The 20,501-nt window shown below is 46.5% G+C and overlaps 1 protein-coding gene across 3 annotated transcripts in view; it reads left to right on the top strand.

The window, feature by feature from the left end:
- The window catches only part of SREBF2 (sterol regulatory element binding transcription factor 2), a 41,223-nt gene that overhangs the window by 7,936 nt on the left and 12,786 nt on the right, over positions 1–20,501 (top strand). For all 3 annotated transcript variants that reach the window (XR_016350387.1, XM_075935950.2, XM_075935957.2), the window contains exons 2-13: positions 373–756; positions 1,821–2,002; positions 6,092–6,232; positions 9,711–9,932; positions 11,242–11,356; positions 11,557–11,738; positions 12,646–12,838; positions 13,819–14,000; positions 15,049–15,322; positions 17,028–17,197; positions 18,639–18,807; positions 19,434–19,554. Coding sequence is in view for 2 of the 3 variants with exons in the window: in XM_075935950.2 (XP_075792065.2) it covers positions 373–756; positions 1,821–2,002; positions 6,092–6,232; positions 9,711–9,932; positions 11,242–11,356; positions 11,557–11,738; positions 12,646–12,838; positions 13,819–14,000; positions 15,049–15,322; positions 17,028–17,197; positions 18,639–18,807; positions 19,434–19,554 (2,335 nt within the window). In the remaining variant the exon portion in view is untranslated. The remainder of the gene's footprint in view (positions 1–372; positions 757–1,820; positions 2,003–6,091; positions 6,233–9,710; positions 9,933–11,241; positions 11,357–11,556; positions 11,739–12,645; positions 12,839–13,818; positions 14,001–15,048; positions 15,323–17,027; positions 17,198–18,638; positions 18,808–19,433; positions 19,555–20,501) is intronic.

Below are 20,501 nucleotides of genomic sequence, written 5' to 3'. Positions count from 1 at the left end.
GTAGAAGAGCAAACATGCTCTTTTGGGGAGGCCTGTATACCTTATTCTATGAGGAATAAGAGCTTCGCCAAAAGAGGAGGCTTTTCTGCCATTTGGCACCATCTAGATGGGGCCAAATGGTGGAAAATTCTCTTTGGGAAAAGCAATCGTAAAAGTTACACAAATTATGGAGCGCAATTTGCATAGTTTTTTTTTCCAATAAAAGAGTGTAGTTTAGACCTGGCCTGAGTGTCATGTAGCCACCACTCCTATTCTGGTCCTGGGTCATCCTGAACCTCTGCCCCCGTCCTCCTAACACTCACATAAGTTTCTGAATCCTGACCTAATGGAGGAGAGGAAACATTACTAAAAATGTTTTCTTATTCTTTTCAGAGATGCTGCAGTTCGTTAGCAACCAGGTTGGAGAGTTTCCAGATTTGTTCTCAGAGCAGTTATGTGGCACGTTCCAGAGCAGTGGTGGAGGTAACAGTGGTGGGACCTTGGACCATCCACTGCAGAACTCATACAACCAGGCACAGCTGCAGTCTTTCCCATCTACCGCTGCCTCTCCCCAGCTACAAGCCGTGCAAGTCAAAGTGCCTCCAGCAACAGCACCTGCCCCTCAGCGATCTGCACCGCTCCTTCAGCCTCGCCCCCAGCTTCAGCCCCAGCTCCAACAGCAAACTGTGATGATTACACCAACTTTCAGCTCTGCTCCCCAGACCAGGATCATTCAGCAACCTCTAATATACCAGAATGCAGCCACAAGTTTTCAAGGTTGTGCTTGGGGGGGGGGTCAGAACGCTGTATTTTGTATTGTAGATGTGAAAGGCTATTTTTCAAAGAAAACTTAGGCATGATGGTTCTGGAGGCTTCTGTATACCCAGTAATTCTAATTGATGACCTGATCTGTGAAAAATCACTTGTATTGCATGGCGAGTTTCAGTCTAAATTAAGTGTATTTTCACTCAGATTCAATGGTCAAGGAAGACTCTAGCATATAAGTTTCTAACTCTCCTGATATGTTCTACTTGTAACTGTTCTCCACTTACTCACCTCAAATGTGGCCCTACAAACCTTTGTACTGGATTCTTGTGGAGGCTGGTAGATGATGATTTAGAAATTGTCATGGTTTACTTTTGTAATTCTCCCTACTGTGGGAGCAAAGGATGAACCCAAAACCTGAAATCTCATTTCCTCTCACATGTAGTATGCTTTGCCACTAGATGGTTGAGCTGTCTTCCTGCTGACTATGCATCCAGGGCAATAAAATTAGAGATGGTGTGTGGTATGAGAGTTCAGGTACTCAGTGTAATGCTTTTGGTGAGTCAAGACACTTCCCAGAAAGCTTAATTGGAAAGCATCATACTTTAGTGCCTAGGAGTCCTAGTCATGGTCCAGGACACCGCTGACCCACGTGCTGTTCAAACACAGAACAAAAAATCCCTGCCTCAAGGGGTTAAAATACTGAGCTCTCATTAAGGTCAGTTGTCACAATTCTCCATTGCATAGACATTGCATTCTGTTCTCATTTCAGAATGCTAAGGGCCCTTTGCAAGGGATAAATCACAGGGAGTACTAATGGCAGTGTAACATGGAAACCCTGGCCAGGAACTTGGGTATAACTGAAGCATTCAGCAGACAAAAGGATGCTCAACCTCTTCCTCCCATGACCTTGCCATTCACTGCCATACACTTGTCCTCAGTGCATCCCAGAATCTTTGTGCTAGATCCTGAGCCATCAAGGGAATGGTCTGATAACACACAGAGTAATGGCAATGCCTGTATGAATGCTGACCATGAGTTACCTAAACTGCAATTTACAATTTTCTCCTTTTCAGTTCTTCAGCCTCAAGTTCAGAGCCTGGTGACGTCCTCCCAAGTTCAGCCTGTTACCATTCAGCAGCAGGTGCAGACTGTGCAGGCTCAGAGGGTGTTCACACAGGCTGCCAATGGCACCATCCAAACGCTAACCCCTGCCACTGTCCAGACAGTAGCTGCTCCTCAGGTCCAGCAAGTTCCAGTAAGTATAAATATAGACACACTCAGCACATACACAGTGGGGGACACAATTAGCAGAACTTGGGGATCCCCCCAGGATTCATCGGGGAGGATGTTCAGGAGCAGGCTTCCTTGCTTGGCTGATCTAAGGACAGGTTGTGGCATGTGGAGCTGGCTGAGGTTTTAGTTGCTTGAGTGGCACAGGGCTTACTTTGGGATCCTGGGATGTTAGGCGTGGAAAGTGATTCTAACCAAGCTTTCTACCGTACAAAGACATCTTGCTTTATTTCCCCCAGGCAAAAGCGTTGCTTGTTGTGAACATACCAGTTGGTGTGTCTTTCACATCACATAGCATGATTTGATGTAGCACTGGGCAAACGTCACAAGGTTCTGTTTGACTAAGCACCTAAAAGCCTGGCTATGTAGTTACATGATATCTAAGTAGCCAAGCTGTGAGAAATCTCATGCTAGTGGTCTCTTATGGTCAGGGCTTGCCGAACCGCAGCGAGCCCTGCTTGCCAGCTGCGCTGTCCGGTGATCTGCGCATGTGCAGATCGTTCTGTGCATGCGCAGATCACCCGAACCCAGCTCTTCTGGGTTGCAATCTACTCAGGAGCAAATAGATTGTATTATTTGTTGAGCCCTGCTTATGGTAGATTTCTAATTATTTCTACTTTTGGTTAGTTTGCCAATAATCTATATGCTTCTGCTATTCCTGTTAACATTTGCACTGGTGAAATTCTACAGAATTTTCCGCTGTGAACTTTTGCTATATGGAACATTTTACTGTATTTCTGTGCTGCTTCAACTCCTATCAAATCTCTTTTTAAAATATACACATAAGACTAAAGGGATTTGTTTTCTTCCTTTACTATTATCAGAAGTGCTTAGGGGTAGAGGATACACACTGAATGAAATTACTGAGGTTAATTTACATTGTATCATGCCATTTCTCCTCCCAGCCAGAATCAGGAATGGTTGAAGTAGTTGCTAAACTGGAGAAGTAATAAGGAATAAGCAATAAGGGTCAAGGGTAACCAACCTTTACTGTTGGCTTCAATTTGAGTGAAGTTTCTGTTAACTGATTATCTAGTTTGGCTGAAATAGTTTCTTTATTCTCAGCCCATAGGTGAAAATCATGAAATCCTAGAAATGCAGATCAGAAAGGGGCTTTGAGAAGTCATTGAGTCCAGCACCCTACAGGACCAAGTACACCTAGACCATCCCTGACTGGAGTTTGTTCATCCTGTTCTTGAACATCCCAGTGGTAGGGATTTCACTTTCTCCTTTGGAAGCCTATTGCAGAGCTTAACAACTCTTATAGTTAGACAGTTTTTCCAAGTATCTAACAAATCTCCCTTGTTTCAGAAGAGCTCATTACTTACCTGTCCTACCTTCTGAGAACATGAAAACAGTTGGTGGTCATCCTCTTTACCCTTAACATCTTTGAAGACTATTATTAGGGTCCCCTCAGTTGCCTTTTCTCCAGATTAAAAGTGCCTAGTTTCAGAACCTTTCCTCATAAGTCAGGTTTTCTAAACTATTTTTGTTGCTCTCCTCTGGACTATCTTCAGCTTCTTTACATCTTTCCTAAAGTGTGACACACACAGCTGTATACTACTCCAGCTGAGGCCTCACAACTGCCGAAAAGAGCAGAACAATACAGAATGCCATTCATTTTTCACAGCAGCATCACATTGACTCATATTCCACTTGTGATCCACTGTACTGTCTGAATCCTTATCAGAAGTACTACCCACCCAGCTAGTTGTTCCCTATTTGTAGTTGTGCGTTTGATTTTTTTTTCTTCTACAGTGTAGTATTTTTCGCTTGTCTTTTATTGCATTTCATCTTGTTGATTTCAGAACAGTTCTCTAATTTGTTGAGGTTGTGTTTAATTCCCTAGGGTACAAACATAAAATTGTATGAAATTTGCCTCCTCCCTCAACATGGAAGAAGGTATGCACAACATCACCTACCACCAATAAGAAACTACATAAACCAAGTAATTTTTTATTAACTATAAAAAGACATATTTTAAATGGCTCAAGAGTGGCAAACATATTGCATACTTTGTATTATTTTCTTAGTAATCTATGATCTAAGCTAAATTCACTAAAGAAACTGGTTACAAATAATTTTTTCACCCTATGTATTATGTCAGGTAGAGTCCTTCACTCAAGTGTGGTCTTTTTCCCCTAGTCTGGGTCTAGTATCTACCTTTCTCCCCTTTTCATTTAGGGTGCATCTACACACTCTAAATTGCATAACTTATTTCAAGATAGTCTATTTCGAAATTTGGCGCTGTCTACACAGTGCCAAATTTTGAAATAGCCCGCTATTCCAAAATGTCCTTTACTCCTCGTGGAATGAGGTTTACAGGGATGTTGGAATAGTGAGGCCGTTATATTTTGAAATAACGGGTTTGCTGTGAAGACACAGGATAGCTCTTTTGGGGTGCTCTGGTATCCCAAAATAACGTTGCAGTGTAGCTGTAGCCTTACAGTCCTCTTGTTTCCAGGTGTTTTCAAGTATCTCTTTGGGATGGGGAGGCAGAGGACAAGCAAAATTAAAAACAATCATGCAGGTTAGTATCAGGTGACCAGATCACCTGACTGTGTTGTCCATGAGTCAGTAGCATTATAGCATATCCACAGGAAGACCAAACATTTCCCAATCCATTGTCCTTGCTCATGGGCCATTGGATCTCTTTGGCTTTTCCATTGTAGTCCCTGAAGTGTCAGCAGTGGGAGTGACCCAAAACTTGCAAATATGAAATGCAGATACACAAACAGCTAACTTCAAATACAAAAATGATAGCTGCATGTGAATGAGAGAATCCTATTTAGTCCAATGATACCTTATATGGATTATCTTGCATAAAACACATCTCAGACATATTCCTAGTATAAGCTTATTTCTTAAAGAATATGGAATGCCACATCAGTCATCACTTACCTCCCCATACCTGCTAAGAAGACCTATATATTCCTTTATCTTTTGCTCCTACTGTGTTTGAAGAATTTCTTCTTAATGTCTTACCTTCCTTGTTAGTGTAATTCATTCTGTGCCTTGCCCTTCTCTGATTTTTTTTCTTCCTGTCTGTGCTTTCTTTGTACTCCTCATTACCCATTGTCCATATTTCCACAATTTTTAGGATTCCTTTTTGACTTTTCATTTCTTTGAAGAGCTCCTAGTGGAGCCATGTTGGCCACTTACTATTCTTCCTATCTTTCCTTTTGCATTGGGATAGCTTGCAGTTCTTTAGTATTGTCTCCTTGAGAAACTGCCAGCTGTCTTGAACTTCTTTATCCCTTAGATGGCCTTCCCATGGGCCAGCACTGAGTTTTCAGAGAAGCAGATTTTTAAAGTCGGTTGTCCTTGTTCTGTTGTGCTCATTCCTTAAAAATCATGAAGTCTTTTATTTCAGGATCACTTCTCACCCAAAATTGTCTTCTACCTTAGATTCACAATCAAACCCTCCCTATTGATCAGAATCAAATCTAAAATGATTTCCACCTATTATGTCATTCAATTTTTGAAATAAAAAGCTTGTCTCCAGTATGTTTCAGGAAATTTACTGATGATACTGTGTGTTGCTGTATTTGTTTTTCCAATAGGTGTCTAGATAGCTAAAGATCTTTAGTACTACCAAGGCTTGTATTCAAACCAGGTGGCTGCCAGAGGCTGTCTAGCCCTGTTAGCTACTGAGTGCTCACCCACTAAAATAAGTCATGTTCTCAGGGGAGCCAGCTATAGGTGCAACCACTGTAGAAGGGAGACTTATTCCCATCCATTTATTTTTGCATGTTAATTTCCCCATAGAAATTGACATGACTTGAAAAACCACTAGCTATCTTGGTCCTTCCTTTCCTGTCTTCGAGCTTTGCATACATGTTGTCTCATTGTGGAGTTTGCATTGACTTTCGACACATTTGGAGAAAGTCCTGTTTGAGGCAAATAGGGCTTACAAATCCTGGACTTTTGCCACCTACTAAGTCTTCATGCAGTCACATGGATATAAGTCTGGTATAAGTGTGTAGTTATTGTAGATGAGCTGTATTTCCTGTTGTTCACCCACTGTGTGTATCACCATTTTGTAACCCCCTAGGTTCTGGTCCAGCCTCAGATCATAAAGACAGATTCTCTTGTCTTGACAACTTTGAAAGCAGATGGTAATCCAGTTATGGCTGCAGTTCATAACCCTGCCCTCACTGCATTGACCACTCCTATTCAGACAACAGCACTGCAGGTACTGGTCTGAACCTTTCCTCTACGTTTTTGCCTCTCTTTTGTTAAGTCTTAGAGGGATAACCGTTTTAGTCTGTAACGTGAAAACCAACAAATTGTCCCGTGGCACCTTAGAAACTAACAAATAAATGTATATAGTATCATGAACTTTCATGGGCAAACCCACTTTTTTAGATGAGATGAGCTTGAGTGTTTGTTAATGTTCTGTGAGAGTTAAAATGGGAGGGAGTTGGAGTGCTGCCCTGGGTATGCCCGAGAAGAATAGCCTCTCTCTTCAACCAAGGCTACACATGCGTTTTGTGCATTTTTGACTGTCTCTGCTGACCAGAGAGCAAAGACCAAGGGTTGGCTTCTGTTTACCTTGTTGCTGCTTTAGCAGAGAGGAACATGATGTAATAATCCACTGCCATTTTAAACCTCAGATGAACAAGAAAGCACTCATAATTACAAGGCTGCAAACTTAAACTAGCTGAAAGGAACCTTTATGCATAATCTGTGAAACTTGCCTCTACTGGATATTCTTCAAGGGCTTGTTCACGTTGATTCCAATGAGGTGTTTGTGCACTGCATGCACGAGCATTGGAAACTTTTCCCTAGCAACTCCCGTAGGGTCAGCTGTGGAGATCCAGAGTGGCTATATACCATAGCCGACCCTACCCTCCCTCAGTTCCTTCTTACCGTCAATGGCAAAGTTGGAACTTCTAGTTCTTGCCCTGGCACGATTCTAGTCCCTGGCTATAACGCTTCATTATCACCTTCGTTCGTGTAAGCAGAGTCTTCAGAGTCAACAGATAGAGGGCAAGTGCTCAGGAACTGTAACCCCTGTGGGGCATTCCTAACAGCCCTGGCTTTAAATCGTGCACAATCTGTAAGAGTCCTATGCCCAAAATTGATCTGTATGCTCCATAGGGTAGCAGCTTAGGAGCCACCTGATTGGAATTGATGTGAACAAGCACTCGAAGAAAAGACAGTTACCTGTTCTTGTAACTGGTGTTCTTCGAGATGTGGTGTTCATGTCCATTCCAATACCCACCCTCCTTCCCTACTATCAGAGTAGCTGGCAAGAAGGAACTGAGGGAGGGGAGAGTCGGCTGTGGTATGCACTGATATAGCGGCGTCACTCTAGAAGTCTCCACAGCCGACCCTACAGAAGCTGCTAGGGGAAAAGTTTCCAACTCTCGTGCACGTGGCGCATGCACACCTGATAGGAATGGATGTGAACAACACATTTCGAACACCAGTTGCAAGAACAGGTAACTGTCTTTTATTGAGGCAAGTGGCATGATAAATTTAAAAAACAGATGTCCATGTGAACAGCATCCTCAGTGACACTTCACTGTATTAGTGATTACAGGAGCTGTCAGGCATGCTTCATGGCTTGAACGGATCACTTACTCAGAGGAAAAACTTTCTCCTGAAGTGGTTCTAGAATTGCATAGGCTGGTTCATGATGAGAGGGTTTCTTTTTCTCCCCATGCATCCACTGTTGGAGACAAATTGGCAAGCCTAGATTATCCACTGACTTGTTATGGCATGGTAGCTGGGCATATTGGGTGATTGTAGCAAACTGTACATAGAATTGTCAGGAGAATATTGGCTTCTTGTTTAAAAAAAAAAAAAAAAAAAAGATTTGCAATTCCATCTTGCAAAAGGCCGTCTGGCTGAGCAGCACACGGATAAAAAGGGACAATAAAATAGAAACTTTGGGCCATACTTGTTAGCTGGGGAATTACTTCTCCTACAAAGGGATTCTCACAAAGCTTTATTTTTTATAGTATAAGGGTGGTTTTGGTGATCCATTGGTTAGTACAAAGCAGTGGTCCCCAACCTTTCGTGGCTGCCAGGTGCCCAGGGGCGGAGCCGCTCACATGCCGTGCTTCTGGGGGTGGGGCCACGCATGCGCTGCGTACCCAGGGGTGGGGGCCACCCACGCACCCTGAGCCCAGGGCTGGCACCGCGCATGTGCCACGCGCCCTGGACAGGAGCCACCCATGCGTCACACGCCCGGGGCCCGCACCACGCATGTGCCATGCGCTGGGGGCGGGGCCAGCCCAGATGTTCGGCGGGCGCACATAAATGCCCCGGCGGGCGCCATGGCACCCGCAGGCACCGCGTTAGGGACCACTGGTACAAAGGATCCTGGAAGCCAGCAGGATCCAATATTTATTTTTCACATCTCTGCAAATTAAAGTGACTCGATACTGGTAAAAAGTCTTAGGTCAAGAATCTGGAGAATGAAGTACAGGCAGTCCCCGGGTTACATACAAGATAGGGACTGTAGGTTTGTTCTTAAGTTGAATCTGTATGTAAGTCGGAACTGGCGTCCAGATTCAGACACTGCTGAAACTGACCGCCAGTTCTGACTTACATACAGAATCAACTTAAGAACCCCAGGCGTCCCCAAGTCAGCTGCTGCTGAAACTGATCAGCAGCTGATTCCAGGAAGCCCGGGGCAGAGCAACTCTGCCTCGGGCTTCCTGTAGTCAGCGCTGGTCAGTTTCAGCAGAAGCTGACTTGGGGACGCCTGGGGCAGAGCAGCTGGGGTGCTGCTGGGTTGCTCCAGTAGCGCCGCTCCTCGGTGCTACTGGACCAACCCAGCAGCACCCCATCTGCTCTGCCCCAGGCGTCCTGATTCAGCCGCTGCTGAAACTGACCAGCAGCGGCTGAATCAGGACCTGGGGCAGAGCAGCTGGGGTGCTGCCGGGTTGGTCCAGTAGTGCCCAGAGCGGCGCTGCAGGACCAATTGGCAGCGCCCCAGCTGCTCTGCCCCAGAGTCCAAAACAAAAGCCTGGTCTGCTGGGGGGGGGGGGGAGCACACTAGCTGCGCCCCCCCCCAGCAGACCAGGGACACGGGGAGCAGAGCCGCAGCGGCAGCGGGGTCCCGCGCCTCTGAGGCTTTGCCAGAGCAAAGCCTCAGAGGCGCGGGGACCGCCGCTGCTGCCGCTTCAGTCTGGGTGCCTGTGGTCTTCTGGGGACGATATCCAGCAGACCACAGGCACCCAGACTGAAGCGGCAGCAGCGGTGGTTCCCTGCGCTTCTGAGGCTTTGCTCTGGCAAAGCCTCAGAAGCGCGGGAACCCGCCTGGTGCCCCTGGTCTGCTGGAGACGGTCTCCAGCAGACCAGGGGCACCGGAGCAGCTTACGAACGGGGCTTTCTCGCCCCGACCTCCGGGGCGAGAAAGCCCCGTTCGTAAGTGCGGATCCGACATAAGTCGGATCTGCGTAAGTCGGGGACTGCCTGTACTTTCTCCCTACAGATATTGACACGGCTGATCACATTGTAAGAACAATGTATCTTACTCTAAACCTGGGAATGGGGCGGGGCATCTTGAGAGGTTTTGTGTGTATTTTTAGGTCTGCATAACCTTTTTGTTTCCTGATTCTACACTATGTTGATCAGACTCCTTTTTCATGTGTGGCACGTATATTGTGCAAAACTTGGCTGTTACTAGTAATGCTGCTTCTTTGCTGCCTTTTTAGACATTAGTTGGCAGCAATGGGACCATTTTGACCACAATGCCCATGATGATGGGACAGGAAAAGGTACCTATCAAACAGGTGCCTGGTGGGGTCAAGCAGCCAGAACCACCCAAAGAAGGAGAGAGGAGAACGACCCATAATATCATTGAGAAGCGATATCGCTCGTCTATAAATGACAAGATCATTGAGCTGAAGGACCTGGTCATGGGAACAGATGCCAAGGTAAAGAGATAAAAGCTGACGTCAGTAAGGTTGTGTGGCCTGCAGCCATCTAACCTTCAGATGTGTTAGCTAAGAAGAATCCTGCCCAACTGCTTAGCTGGGGAGACTTTAGCTGATGCAGGCTATTAATAGTAGCGGTTTTTAATATTATTTATTTGATCAGGATGATAGGCTGCCAAGGAAGATGAATGAATCAGAATATTTCTGACTCACTGTTCCATTGTGATACTCGGGGCACAGTTACTGGAAACTTAGGTAACAAAACACATGATCTAACCTGTCTTGGTGGTTAAAAATCCCCTAAGTCCTTTGTAAGAGTTAGCTGTGTTAAAAAACTTTTTGGCCAAATTCCCGCCTGACTAAACAGTTCTCTTGTAGTTTCATAGGGTATTCTTTCTTTCTTAGTTGTTCTGTGCTGTTAGGTGGCTGCATATCCACGATGGGTAGCTGCATCCTTTAAAACTGTCTCAAAAGAACTTTGGAATGAAAGTTGTAGAAATATAAAACCTTTTTTACATGGAACTGGGCAATTTGATTCCTTGTTGCATTGGTTTGTGAGAACGAATATTGGTTCAAACACTAAAGTTGCACTGTGAAAGGTTTTGCCATTATCCAAGAGCTGAGTTCAAGTTGATGCTCTTTCATTTGCATTATTAGCTGACATCACTCTTGCAAATCAGAGCGTCGATTTTTATCATTGCTTCTGGTATTAGTGAGGTCGTCAGCTGTTGCCTAGAGAATTAGGAAACTTGGGTTTTGAAAACACATGGTGCTGCCATAGCTCTTTGGATCACCTGGATCTGAGAGGCCTTGTGTGCTTTTCAGTCTAGCAGTGTCCTCTGGAGGGGCGAATATTTTTCATTGTGTGTAGTTAAAGATCTCCCAGTGAGCCAATGGAAGAGTGAGAAATGGTCCTAGTGTTAACCTTTCAGAGTATGCGCCCTCTGAAAAGATACCCTTTACTTTCTAACTATGCATAACTTGGTATGTTTTGTGAGTAAGGCTAGACCTGAACTTGGTTACTTGGTTACTTTGATTGGGGTTCTTAAACTGGTTTTAAGGTTTGTTTCCAATAAATGTTAATTCACCCCAGCAGTTCTCAGACTGTGATTTCCTCTCTAGTTAGCAAGCCGCTTCGAACCTTTCAAAGTGTAATCTCTCCTTTTCTCAGTGGCTGTGGTGATGCTACAGGATGGGAATTTTTCTACCCTCTCTGTCGCATGGCGAAGAGGGTGGCACTGCTCAGAGCAGATGGGCCTCTGGTTATGCAATTGCTCTTAGCCACTGCTTTCCTGTTGCTTCCATGCAGATGCACAAATCTGGAGTACTGAGGAAGGCCATTGATTACATTAAATACCTACAGCAGGTCAACCATAAGCTGAGACAGGAGAACATGGTTCTGAAACTGGCTAACCAGAAAAACAGTAAGTTACCAGAGCCAGGCGTGAATGGGACAAGAAGCAGGAACGTGTGGTTCCTCCTGCCCATTTGTGCCAATGGAGAATGATTGCGTATGAAGTCCAATCAGCATTGGCCCATCTTTCTGTGGCCACCTGAGCAGAGCGGCCATGGCACTGGGGATGGGCGAGAGGTATGTAGTAAATGGAATCTCTGATCTTCGCAGAGCTGTTGAAGGGCATTGACCTGAGCAGTCTCGTGGACAATGATGTAGACTTGAAGATAGATGACTTCAATCAAAACGTTCTCTTGATGTCTCCCCCAGCCTCCGACTCGGGGTCCCAGGAGGGCTTCTCCCCCTATTCCATTGACTCTGAGCCAGGAAGTCCACTCCTGGATGATGCAAAGGTAATCGTAGTTAACAGGAGAGCAGGATGGCTTGGCACTCAAGGGGTATGTCATGGCCAGGACTTTAGCTCCTTGTTATCTCAACAGTGCCAGCTGCTGGTCAGTCAAGAGCAGCGCTGAGAGAGCTCTGAAGGGTAGCGCTGCAGGCAATGCAGAGGTTCTGTAGGGCAAGAGATGGTTCAAGGAAAAGATTTGTCATAAAGGGTGCAAGATACCCAGAATGGGACATAGTCTCATCTAAAAGGGCTCTACTTCAGGGGGAGAGTCAAATGCTGGCTCTTGTTTGTTTGTATTACAGTGGCACATCGACTTCAGCCAACCTAGGCTGTATCATGCTGGACTCTGTACTGATATATGTGGTAAAAAACCTTGCCTAAGGAGCTTTTAGTCTTGAAGACAAGTAACATAGTTAAAATAGGAGATGAAGGAAGGGAGGATAAATTAACAGTTATAACATGTATTTACACAAGCTAGCTGTGAGCCTAATTTCTACATGCAATAAGCCCACGAGTAGTTTGCAACATTAACTCACCACTTGCCAGATGTTACCAGATAAAAGGATTTTGCAGGCATCACAACCACTGAGAGTCAAATGCTGGACGTGCAGGAGGGCAGAGTGGCTGCATGTGGCTTTGATGGAACCTTAGTGCTGATCTAACATAGGGAATCAAAGAAACCAAAATGGTGGGGGCCAGAGTGCAGGTTAGTCACTTTGCTACTCTAGGCCCCTGTTAGTGAGAATAGGCTGCCCCAGAGTTCTCGGTGGCTTCAGTCAAATACTTGGAAACTCATGCCCTCCCTGTCATGCCTGTGTGTTCTCTCTTCTCTCACAGGCTTCTTGCTGTTTTATAGTGTTTAAAATTACTTCACTTCTCACTCTTCCTCTCCATCCCTGCCCTTTGTGAAGGTTAAAGATGAACCCGACTCTCCCCCTGTGGCCCTTGGCATGGTGGATCGCTCTCGAATACTTCTCTGTGCTCTCACATTCCTCTGCCTCTCCTTCAACCCCCTGACATCCCTCCTGGAGGGCCGAGGGATGCCTGAATCGGACAGCTCTTTATATCATGGCTCTGGAAGGAATGTGCTGGGCATCAAGTCAGGTAACCACTGAAAGAGACTTTCAGAGTGTGTCAAGCCTCCTATTTTACGAAGTATTGTAGTAGGAAGCAGAACCATGGTGAGGTGGGAGGTCTGAGGCCTGGATGAACTAGTGAGTGCTTTGGCATGAGTAGATCTTACAAGAGGGAAACTGGAGGTGGTAAAATCAAACAGTCCAGTAGGCTACCAGAAAGCACCTTGCATAGCCCACCACCACCACAAGCTACTATAGCTGGACAGATGTCGGGGAGTTTTGAACTAAGTCACTTTTCTATTCCCAGAAGAGTAAACTTTCTAATGAAGTTCAAAAATATATTTCTTGATCATTTGTCATAACTTGCAAACGAAGTGAAAATAGTGCAGACATCATGGCTCCTGCCACAACATTAACTTGGCCGTACTCCTCAGAATGTTTGGCTTTATGGGGTGTGTTTAACAGCCTATGCAGAAATGTGTTAAACTGCACTCTTAACAAGGGCCAGGAACCCTGTAAGGACCTCTGCAGCTCCCTGACCTGTAACCATACACTCTTCACATTGTACTAACTTACCTTCATGCGTTTAATTAATATTAATGCTAAGCCCTGCTATGAGTGCAGGGGACTGGATTGATGACCTATCAAGGTCCCTTCCAGTCCTATGATTTTACTGTGCCCCTTTTAGGCATGAACATCCTGGGATGCCCAGTTCTTCACTAGAGCCACTTGTGCCACCCTCCCCTCAAGTGGAAGATTAGTTTTGTTTTTTTTAATTAATGTGCAATGAGATTATTTTTAAAGTTGCCAATGTCTGAGTCTCTGCTCAGATGGAGACAAGTCAATAACAGTCCCTTGAAGAAAATCAAAGCTTTCCAACATTCAGGGCATTTTAAATGGGGTCACAGTGACATGTTGAGATAGGGCTGGACATGTTTGTCACTTATGGCCTACCATGCTTGTGCTGTGCTATGCAGACTGATTTCTCTTTATTTCTCTTTCTGCCAGGTGCTGGTGGCTGGTTTGACTGGGTGCTGCCCACTTTGCTGCTCTGGCTGGTGAACGGTGTAATTGTCCTGAGTGTGTTTATAAAGCTCCTTGTGCATGGAGAGCCAGTGACCCGGCTGCACTCTCGCTCATCTGTAATGTTCTGGCGGCATCGCAAGCAGGCTGACTTGGATTTGGCTAGGGTAAAGCAACCCTTCACTTCGCAGAGCAAATCCTGCCCTTCCCTCTTTTGGAGGTGCCGATGGCTTGGCACTTGGGAGTCTGTCAGCTTTTCTAGGGTTAACCTTCCTGTGCAATTGAAGTGGAAAATGTGGAGAGAATTGGTGCCAGATAAAGGACACACGTCTGCATGAAACGTCAAACAGCTAACCATGTATGGCACAGACAGCAGCGTTGTAAGCCTCCCGTCGATAGCCCCGCATCTGTGCCTCACTCCTGCCTTATGGGGCAGCCTCTAGGGAACAGAGGGGAATTCAGTTTTCATTCTCACTCAGTACTTGGCCCGGAAAGGATCAGCTGTGCTGCTTGGGTTTTTTAAACATAGAGCTCATTAAGAATTAGACTTACACCACCAATTTGCTGCCCGTAACCCGCTGAACTGGTTTCCTATGACTGCACCCTCATCGCCATAGGCCCCCTATTTTATGACTGTCACAGTTCCCCTGCCCTCCTGCCCCCGAGGACAACTTTCTGTACTGCTCCCCAGCACTGAAGTAGTGGGCTGGTTTTGGTAGTGCGGGCCCAAGCTTCCACCTGATTTGGCACAACTTCATGCTGTCTCTCCAGCAAGCATCTGTGTGTCTGTCGCGTTTTCAGCACTTGGCATGTCCAGGTACTAGAGATGTGGGCTCAGCTCCTCAGTTGGTGTCAGTCTGCATTGAAGTCTGCGGAGATTTGCTGATGGACAGCAGCTGCTAGCCTTGAGTGGTCTGTGTAGTTCTAAATGGACAGGAGTCCTCCAAAAGCCTATGCTGGCACTCAGCTGAGAGGTGTCAAGTTGCCTGGGTCATGGAGATTCAACTCACTGGTTCCTGGAGGGGTGGGGCTGCAGCAATGGAGGGGGGGGGAAGGGGCGTCAGTGCGTGTGGTGGGACATGGAAAAAGCTTGCCCTGCCTCTGCTCACTGTACATGTTCTTGGGGTCAGTAGAGCTCTGTTGTCTCTAGGGCTGTCAGTGCAGCCTTGTTCACTAGCTTAAAAGATCTTTAACTATTTACCACTGTGTTTGCAGGAAGATTTTGCGGCTGCCGCCTCAAATCTGCAGATCTGCCTGTCAGTTCTGGGTCGAGCGCTGCCTGCATCCCGCTTGGACTTGGCCTGCAGCTTGTCCTGGAACGTGATCCGCTACAGTCTGCAGAAGCTGGGGCTGGTACGTTGGCTGCTGAAGAGGACTTCACAACGACAGCGAGCAAGAGAGGCTGCTGCTGGCTTTGAGGATGAGGCCAAGACCAGTGCTCGGGATGCAGCTCTGGCATATCACAAGCTCCATCAGCTCCACATCACAGGTAAGGGCAGAGGCCTCTTCCCCTGACAGAATGAGGATGCTCGTACCTTCTCACTGGGTGTAGGGAAGGGCTCCTTGGCCTGCTCTCCTCAAATTAGCTCCAGGGACAAGTTACGCATAGACTGATGTGAAATGTCCCAAGGGAACAGTGCCGTTCAAGAGACAACTCGGTAAACACCATCTCTCCTGGGGCTATAGTACCGCCTCTGGGGTTCTGGGATCTGTAATACGCATCCAGGGCTTTAGCTGTTATAATGTCCCATCTACACCACAAAATGGAGGTGTGTTGAAATGGGTCAGGGATTAACCACATGGTAACCTGCTAGCCCGATTGTTGTAACTGTACCAGGTATGGACTCCAGAATTCCCCGTGGCACGTTTTGCCAGAGTCAACAGTTAGCTGGCACACTGGGCAAATTCCAGATTTGGTTATGCCAGACAAAATTCATGTTTCTTCAATACAACCTGGGGTTTCTCTGACTCTCATCCCTGCGCTGGTGGTGGTGATGCCATGTGCTGTTACACAGCTGTTGCACTCCTCTGGCCAGGCTCCCATGCTAAGTGATCCATGTACAGTGAGCTTGAAAAATGGGCTTGTTCTGGGGAGCAAGAGGCTTTCCCAGGCAGCTGTCATTAACAGTTGTAGAATCTAAGCGTTGGTTGAAATGACAAACGCACACTCTTTCTAGCCCTTCTGGCTGTGGAGAGTCTCCTAGATGTGAACAGCAGGGACGGACGCTGTGCTCTCTGCAGAAAGATCATTTGGAGTCTTGGCTGCTGCTTGGAACTTGCCCATGCAGCAGCCAATTGAGAGCAGACCTGAGTTTTGTCCGGGTGCACTGCTGCTAGTGGGGATCCTGAGCTCAAATTCACTCCTGTCACATGAGCAGGACTAATCTCCTTAGAAGAAGACCTAAAGCCAGAGACTGGGGGAGTAGATTAGCAGACACCAGCACTCTCTCCTGCTTGCACCTGCCTGTAGGTGTGGTACATTGCTGAAGCCTACTGACATGTCTGTACACGATCGCTGGCCAGCATTTGGGATCAGCATGATGTGGTGAATGGAGCTTTCCATTACTACTTTGGGTAGATGAAGCAAAATGCAGGACAATGTAGCACTTTAAAGACTAACAAGATGGTTTATTAGATGAGCTTTCGTGAGCCAGACCCACTTCCTCAGATCAAATAGTGGAAGAAAATAGTCACAACCATATATACCAAAGGATACAATTAAAAAAATGAACAAATATGAAAAGGACAAATCACATTGCAGAACAGAAGGGGGATGCGGGGGAGGGGGGGGATAATTCATGGTCTAACAAACCGCTGATGTGTAGTTTAAGCTGCCCTTTCTCACTTTTATCACATTAATGCTAGTTAGGCCACCGTGGGCCTCCCATAGCTATTCCCTACGCTTCTGGATCATGCTATTCAAATGCCTGTCCAGGTTTGGACCCCAAAGGAAGCTGGTGATTCCAGTGATGCGTGCAGCAGAGCAAAACTCCGTCTCGTTCCTTTCATGGCTATTTGGCTCTTGGAGAGCTGGTCGTGATGCCTATGGCACTCTAAACTCTTTCTGCCAAGGGGGTCCAGTCAATGTAGGGTGCAGGCTGTGAGAAGCATCATAATTGTATGTATTACACTAGGATGGCTTTTGTATGGTCACCATACAAGAGAGGTGAATTATTCTTCTCTCCCTGGCACAGGTAAACTTCCATCCAGCTCAGCATACTCAGGTTTGCACATGGCCCTGTGTGCTGTGAATCTGGCTGAGAGTGCAGAGGAGAAGATCCCACCCAGCATGATGGCAGAGATCCACCTGACTGCTGCTGTTGGCCTGAAAACCCGTTGCGGAGGCAAGCTGGGCTTCCTGGCGGTGAGTGAGTCCCACTGTTCTCCTCTGTGCCTCCCAGCAGAGCTCTGAGCAGGGAAGGCCTGCATGCTTCTAGTTAGTCAGTTAGGTCTTGGGGGTCATGATGCTTTGGGGTTCAGCCCAGACCAGTGAAGGGTTGTCACCCCTGTCCTGCAGGTTGGGTGCCTTCAGTGCTGTGCTGCCATCTCCCATCCCTGACACAACAGCCAGCCTTACAAGCATGCAGGTGTAACCCCGTCTTCTCCCACTCGGTTACTTCTAGCAGAGTGACCCCAGCACCCTCCCAGTCAGTGTTCTCTGGAAGCTGAGCACTTGGACAGCCACCCAGGAGAGATGTGTGTCCACAGGTAGTGCATGTCCACACACACCACCATTTATTCCTCACATGGATGGAAAACATTAGAGGGAATGTTGCGCTCTGTCCCAAATTCCTCCAGATTGACTTCCCTATGACAATCTGCTAGGGTTCCCAGAACTGAGGTTACTGTGTTCCCCATCTCAGCCTCAGCGAGTGAGAGCTTTGCTGCAGCTGAGTTGTGACATCTTCCTGATTCACCTGCTTGTCTGCCTGGCCAGCAAACTCTAGGACTCTGTCAGTCCACTGTCCTTGCAAGTAACAGCGAACCTTGACTCCAGAGTTCCAGAAACGTTTTCTCCTTTACTGAATGCTCTCAGTTCAGTTAGTCACTCCTTTAGTAAAACCCTACACTACTGCTCGTTAATTAAACTGGGATTTGACAAACTCTTATTTCAGTCAGTGCACTGGATTGAGTTATAGTAGAAATAAAACAAACTTTGTTTACCAGACTGACACAAATTTAAGCGTTATCAACTATATGGTATAGAGAGAAAGGGTTGCAAACAGAAATGCGCTTCTCAAACGAAAACTTAACTTTAGCCAGTTAGAAACCTACTTATGGGGGGGCATTGTCACCTAAACTCAGTTTCCAGGGACTTCAGCCCCCCTTGCCTGAAGGGTCCAGGAGCTTTGCCCCTTTGAGGCCTCTCCTCAAAGTGTTGGATATTTCAAATGCCTTTTTGCCCCCACACCCATGTTTACTGTCTCTTATCAATAGCCAGTAGGGCTTCCAATGGACTCCCCAACCCACTACTGATTTGTACGTCACTGGGGACTTCCACACTGCTTAATTTACACTGAAGACAGGTAGATAGCTTCCTTTCTCCTGTCTGGTCACACACTTTAAAGCATGTTATCATAATTCCTCCAACAGTCAGCTGAGTCAGTTGCCTGGTTGTTTGGGGGTTTCAGGCCTTCAGTTCCAGATTCACTATGATGCCCAGCAATTACACTGAATTGGAATGACTCAGGCCTGGCCTGTAATGAACCTTGCCCCTGTGCTTGCTGTCACTGAACCACATGCATGATATGTCTGTTCCTCCTCCTGGCACCATTCTCACCCCCTGGATTCTCCTTTTTCCCCAGAGTTATTTCTTAAACAAGGCCCAGAGCCTGTGTAGCTCAGAGCGGAGTGCCATTCCCGACTCCCTACGCTGGCTGTGCCACCCGCTTGGACAGAGATTTTTTGTGGAACGGAGCTGGACAGTGAAATCTGCTACAAAGGAGAGCCTGTACTGTGCCCCGAGGAACCCAGGTAAGAGTCACCGTATTTCTGACATCCTCGAAGGCATGGTTTTCCAGCATCTTGTACAGGGAATCTTCTCTCTCCTTTGATATCTGGGACAAATTACAGTATCTAGTCTCAAAAGATTCTCCAATTTTTGGACATCCCCACAGTCAAGAGCGTGCTGTAGGAAACTTTCTCCATGGCTAGCAGATGAAAGGGCAAGTTTTCTCTTCATTTTCTCGTGTGTGTTTTGGCGCATAGTCCTGCCTATGTCCTCCCATCACACAATACAGCAGCATTCTCTCAAGAAGTGAGACTGAGTGACCGTGAGCCTTTCTCTTTGGAGCCGTATCCCATTCTTTTGTGTGGGTGAAGTGGTACTTCTGATTGGGATGCGTGGGCTGGCTCTGCAGGGTTAGATCTCTAATAATAAACAAGCCAATCGAAGTATGAAAGGTCACTTTGAATAAGTCAAACATTTGAATTGTTGGGATCTTTCAGGACCCTCCACCTGTCCCTCAAGAACATCCCTCTGGGTAGCTCCTGCTGTTTCTGCCTTTGAATTTGCTTCCCTCCTCCAGCTGGTCTAGTGTCTGGAGAGGCTTGGGCTTGTGAACAAGAGAAAAGCAAAATTCTGGTTCTCTTCTTTCCAGCTGATCCCATAGCACAGGTTCACCAGGCGTTCTGTGAGAATCTGTTGGAGAGAGCTGTGGATTCCCTTGTGAAGCCTCAGGCCAGGAAAGGGACACTGGGACAGGAGGAGGAGCAGCTCTGGTAAGTTTCTGTGCTTAGATAGTTACTGACATAGATGAGAGGGTCCCAGTACTCTGAGGGATTAAGGGCTGCATTCATCATCTACAAGGAGCCCTGAGGACAACTAACTCTCATCTTTTCATTCAAATTTATAGTCGTCATGTGACTTACAGGGGCTACAGATGTGGTGGGCAACCTGTGGCCCGTCGGGGTTCTGTGTGTGGCCTGAGACATTTTGTTCATCATTGTCTATGCGTGGGGTTGCCAGATTGCGCTGGTTTCCATCACGTAATTTTTTTCCCCAATGGGTATTACTACAGTGACATGCACATAAAGCAAAGGCACGTGAAATGAGGTGTATGCAGATTGCACACAATACTCCCTCTAGATCCAATCAAAGTGCTGTTATGGCTGAATTGGCACACCTGGCAAATTCTAAGTATGCAAGTGCAGTTAGCAAAACTACCTTATCCTGGGAAATCATCTTGGTTACGGCCATCTTGCAGTCCGCTGAGATGGAGGCCCACTCATCTCACTATAGCTAACGTTGCCCATCACTGAGCTACAATGATCATTAGTAGGGATTGAACTCAGGATATGCCAAGCCCCCCCTCCACACACACTTCAGTTTTGAAGGGGAATTCTTACTTTTAATCGTTCAGGGCCCAGACTCTTGGGGCACATCTATGTAGCAGGGGAAAAGCTGAAGTAAGCTACGCAGCTTGAGCTATGTCCGTATTCACACATGCCTCAGTGCACATAAAGTTATTCCACATATGGATGGAAAAAATGTGCACATGGATGGAAAAGATTAGAGGGAATATTGCTGGTGACATACAATGGCTCCATGCCTAACGTTTTCTTGTCTATATCTCAGTCACTAAATAAAGAGCATTAGGTTGAGTTTTCCAGCAGTGTAAACCAAACCAAAATAGATAGATGTGTGAGTGACAGAGCAAACTTTGGCT

This window comes from Pelodiscus sinensis, chromosome 1 (assembly GCF_052426305.1).
Source record: "Pelodiscus sinensis isolate ZL-2025 chromosome 1, ASM5242630v1, whole genome shotgun sequence".
Classification (NCBI taxonomy): domain Eukaryota; kingdom Metazoa; phylum Chordata; order Testudines; family Trionychidae; genus Pelodiscus; species Pelodiscus sinensis.
The sequence above is the reverse complement of the archived record's forward strand: the minus strand, read 5'-3'. Positions and strand labels throughout refer to the sequence as shown.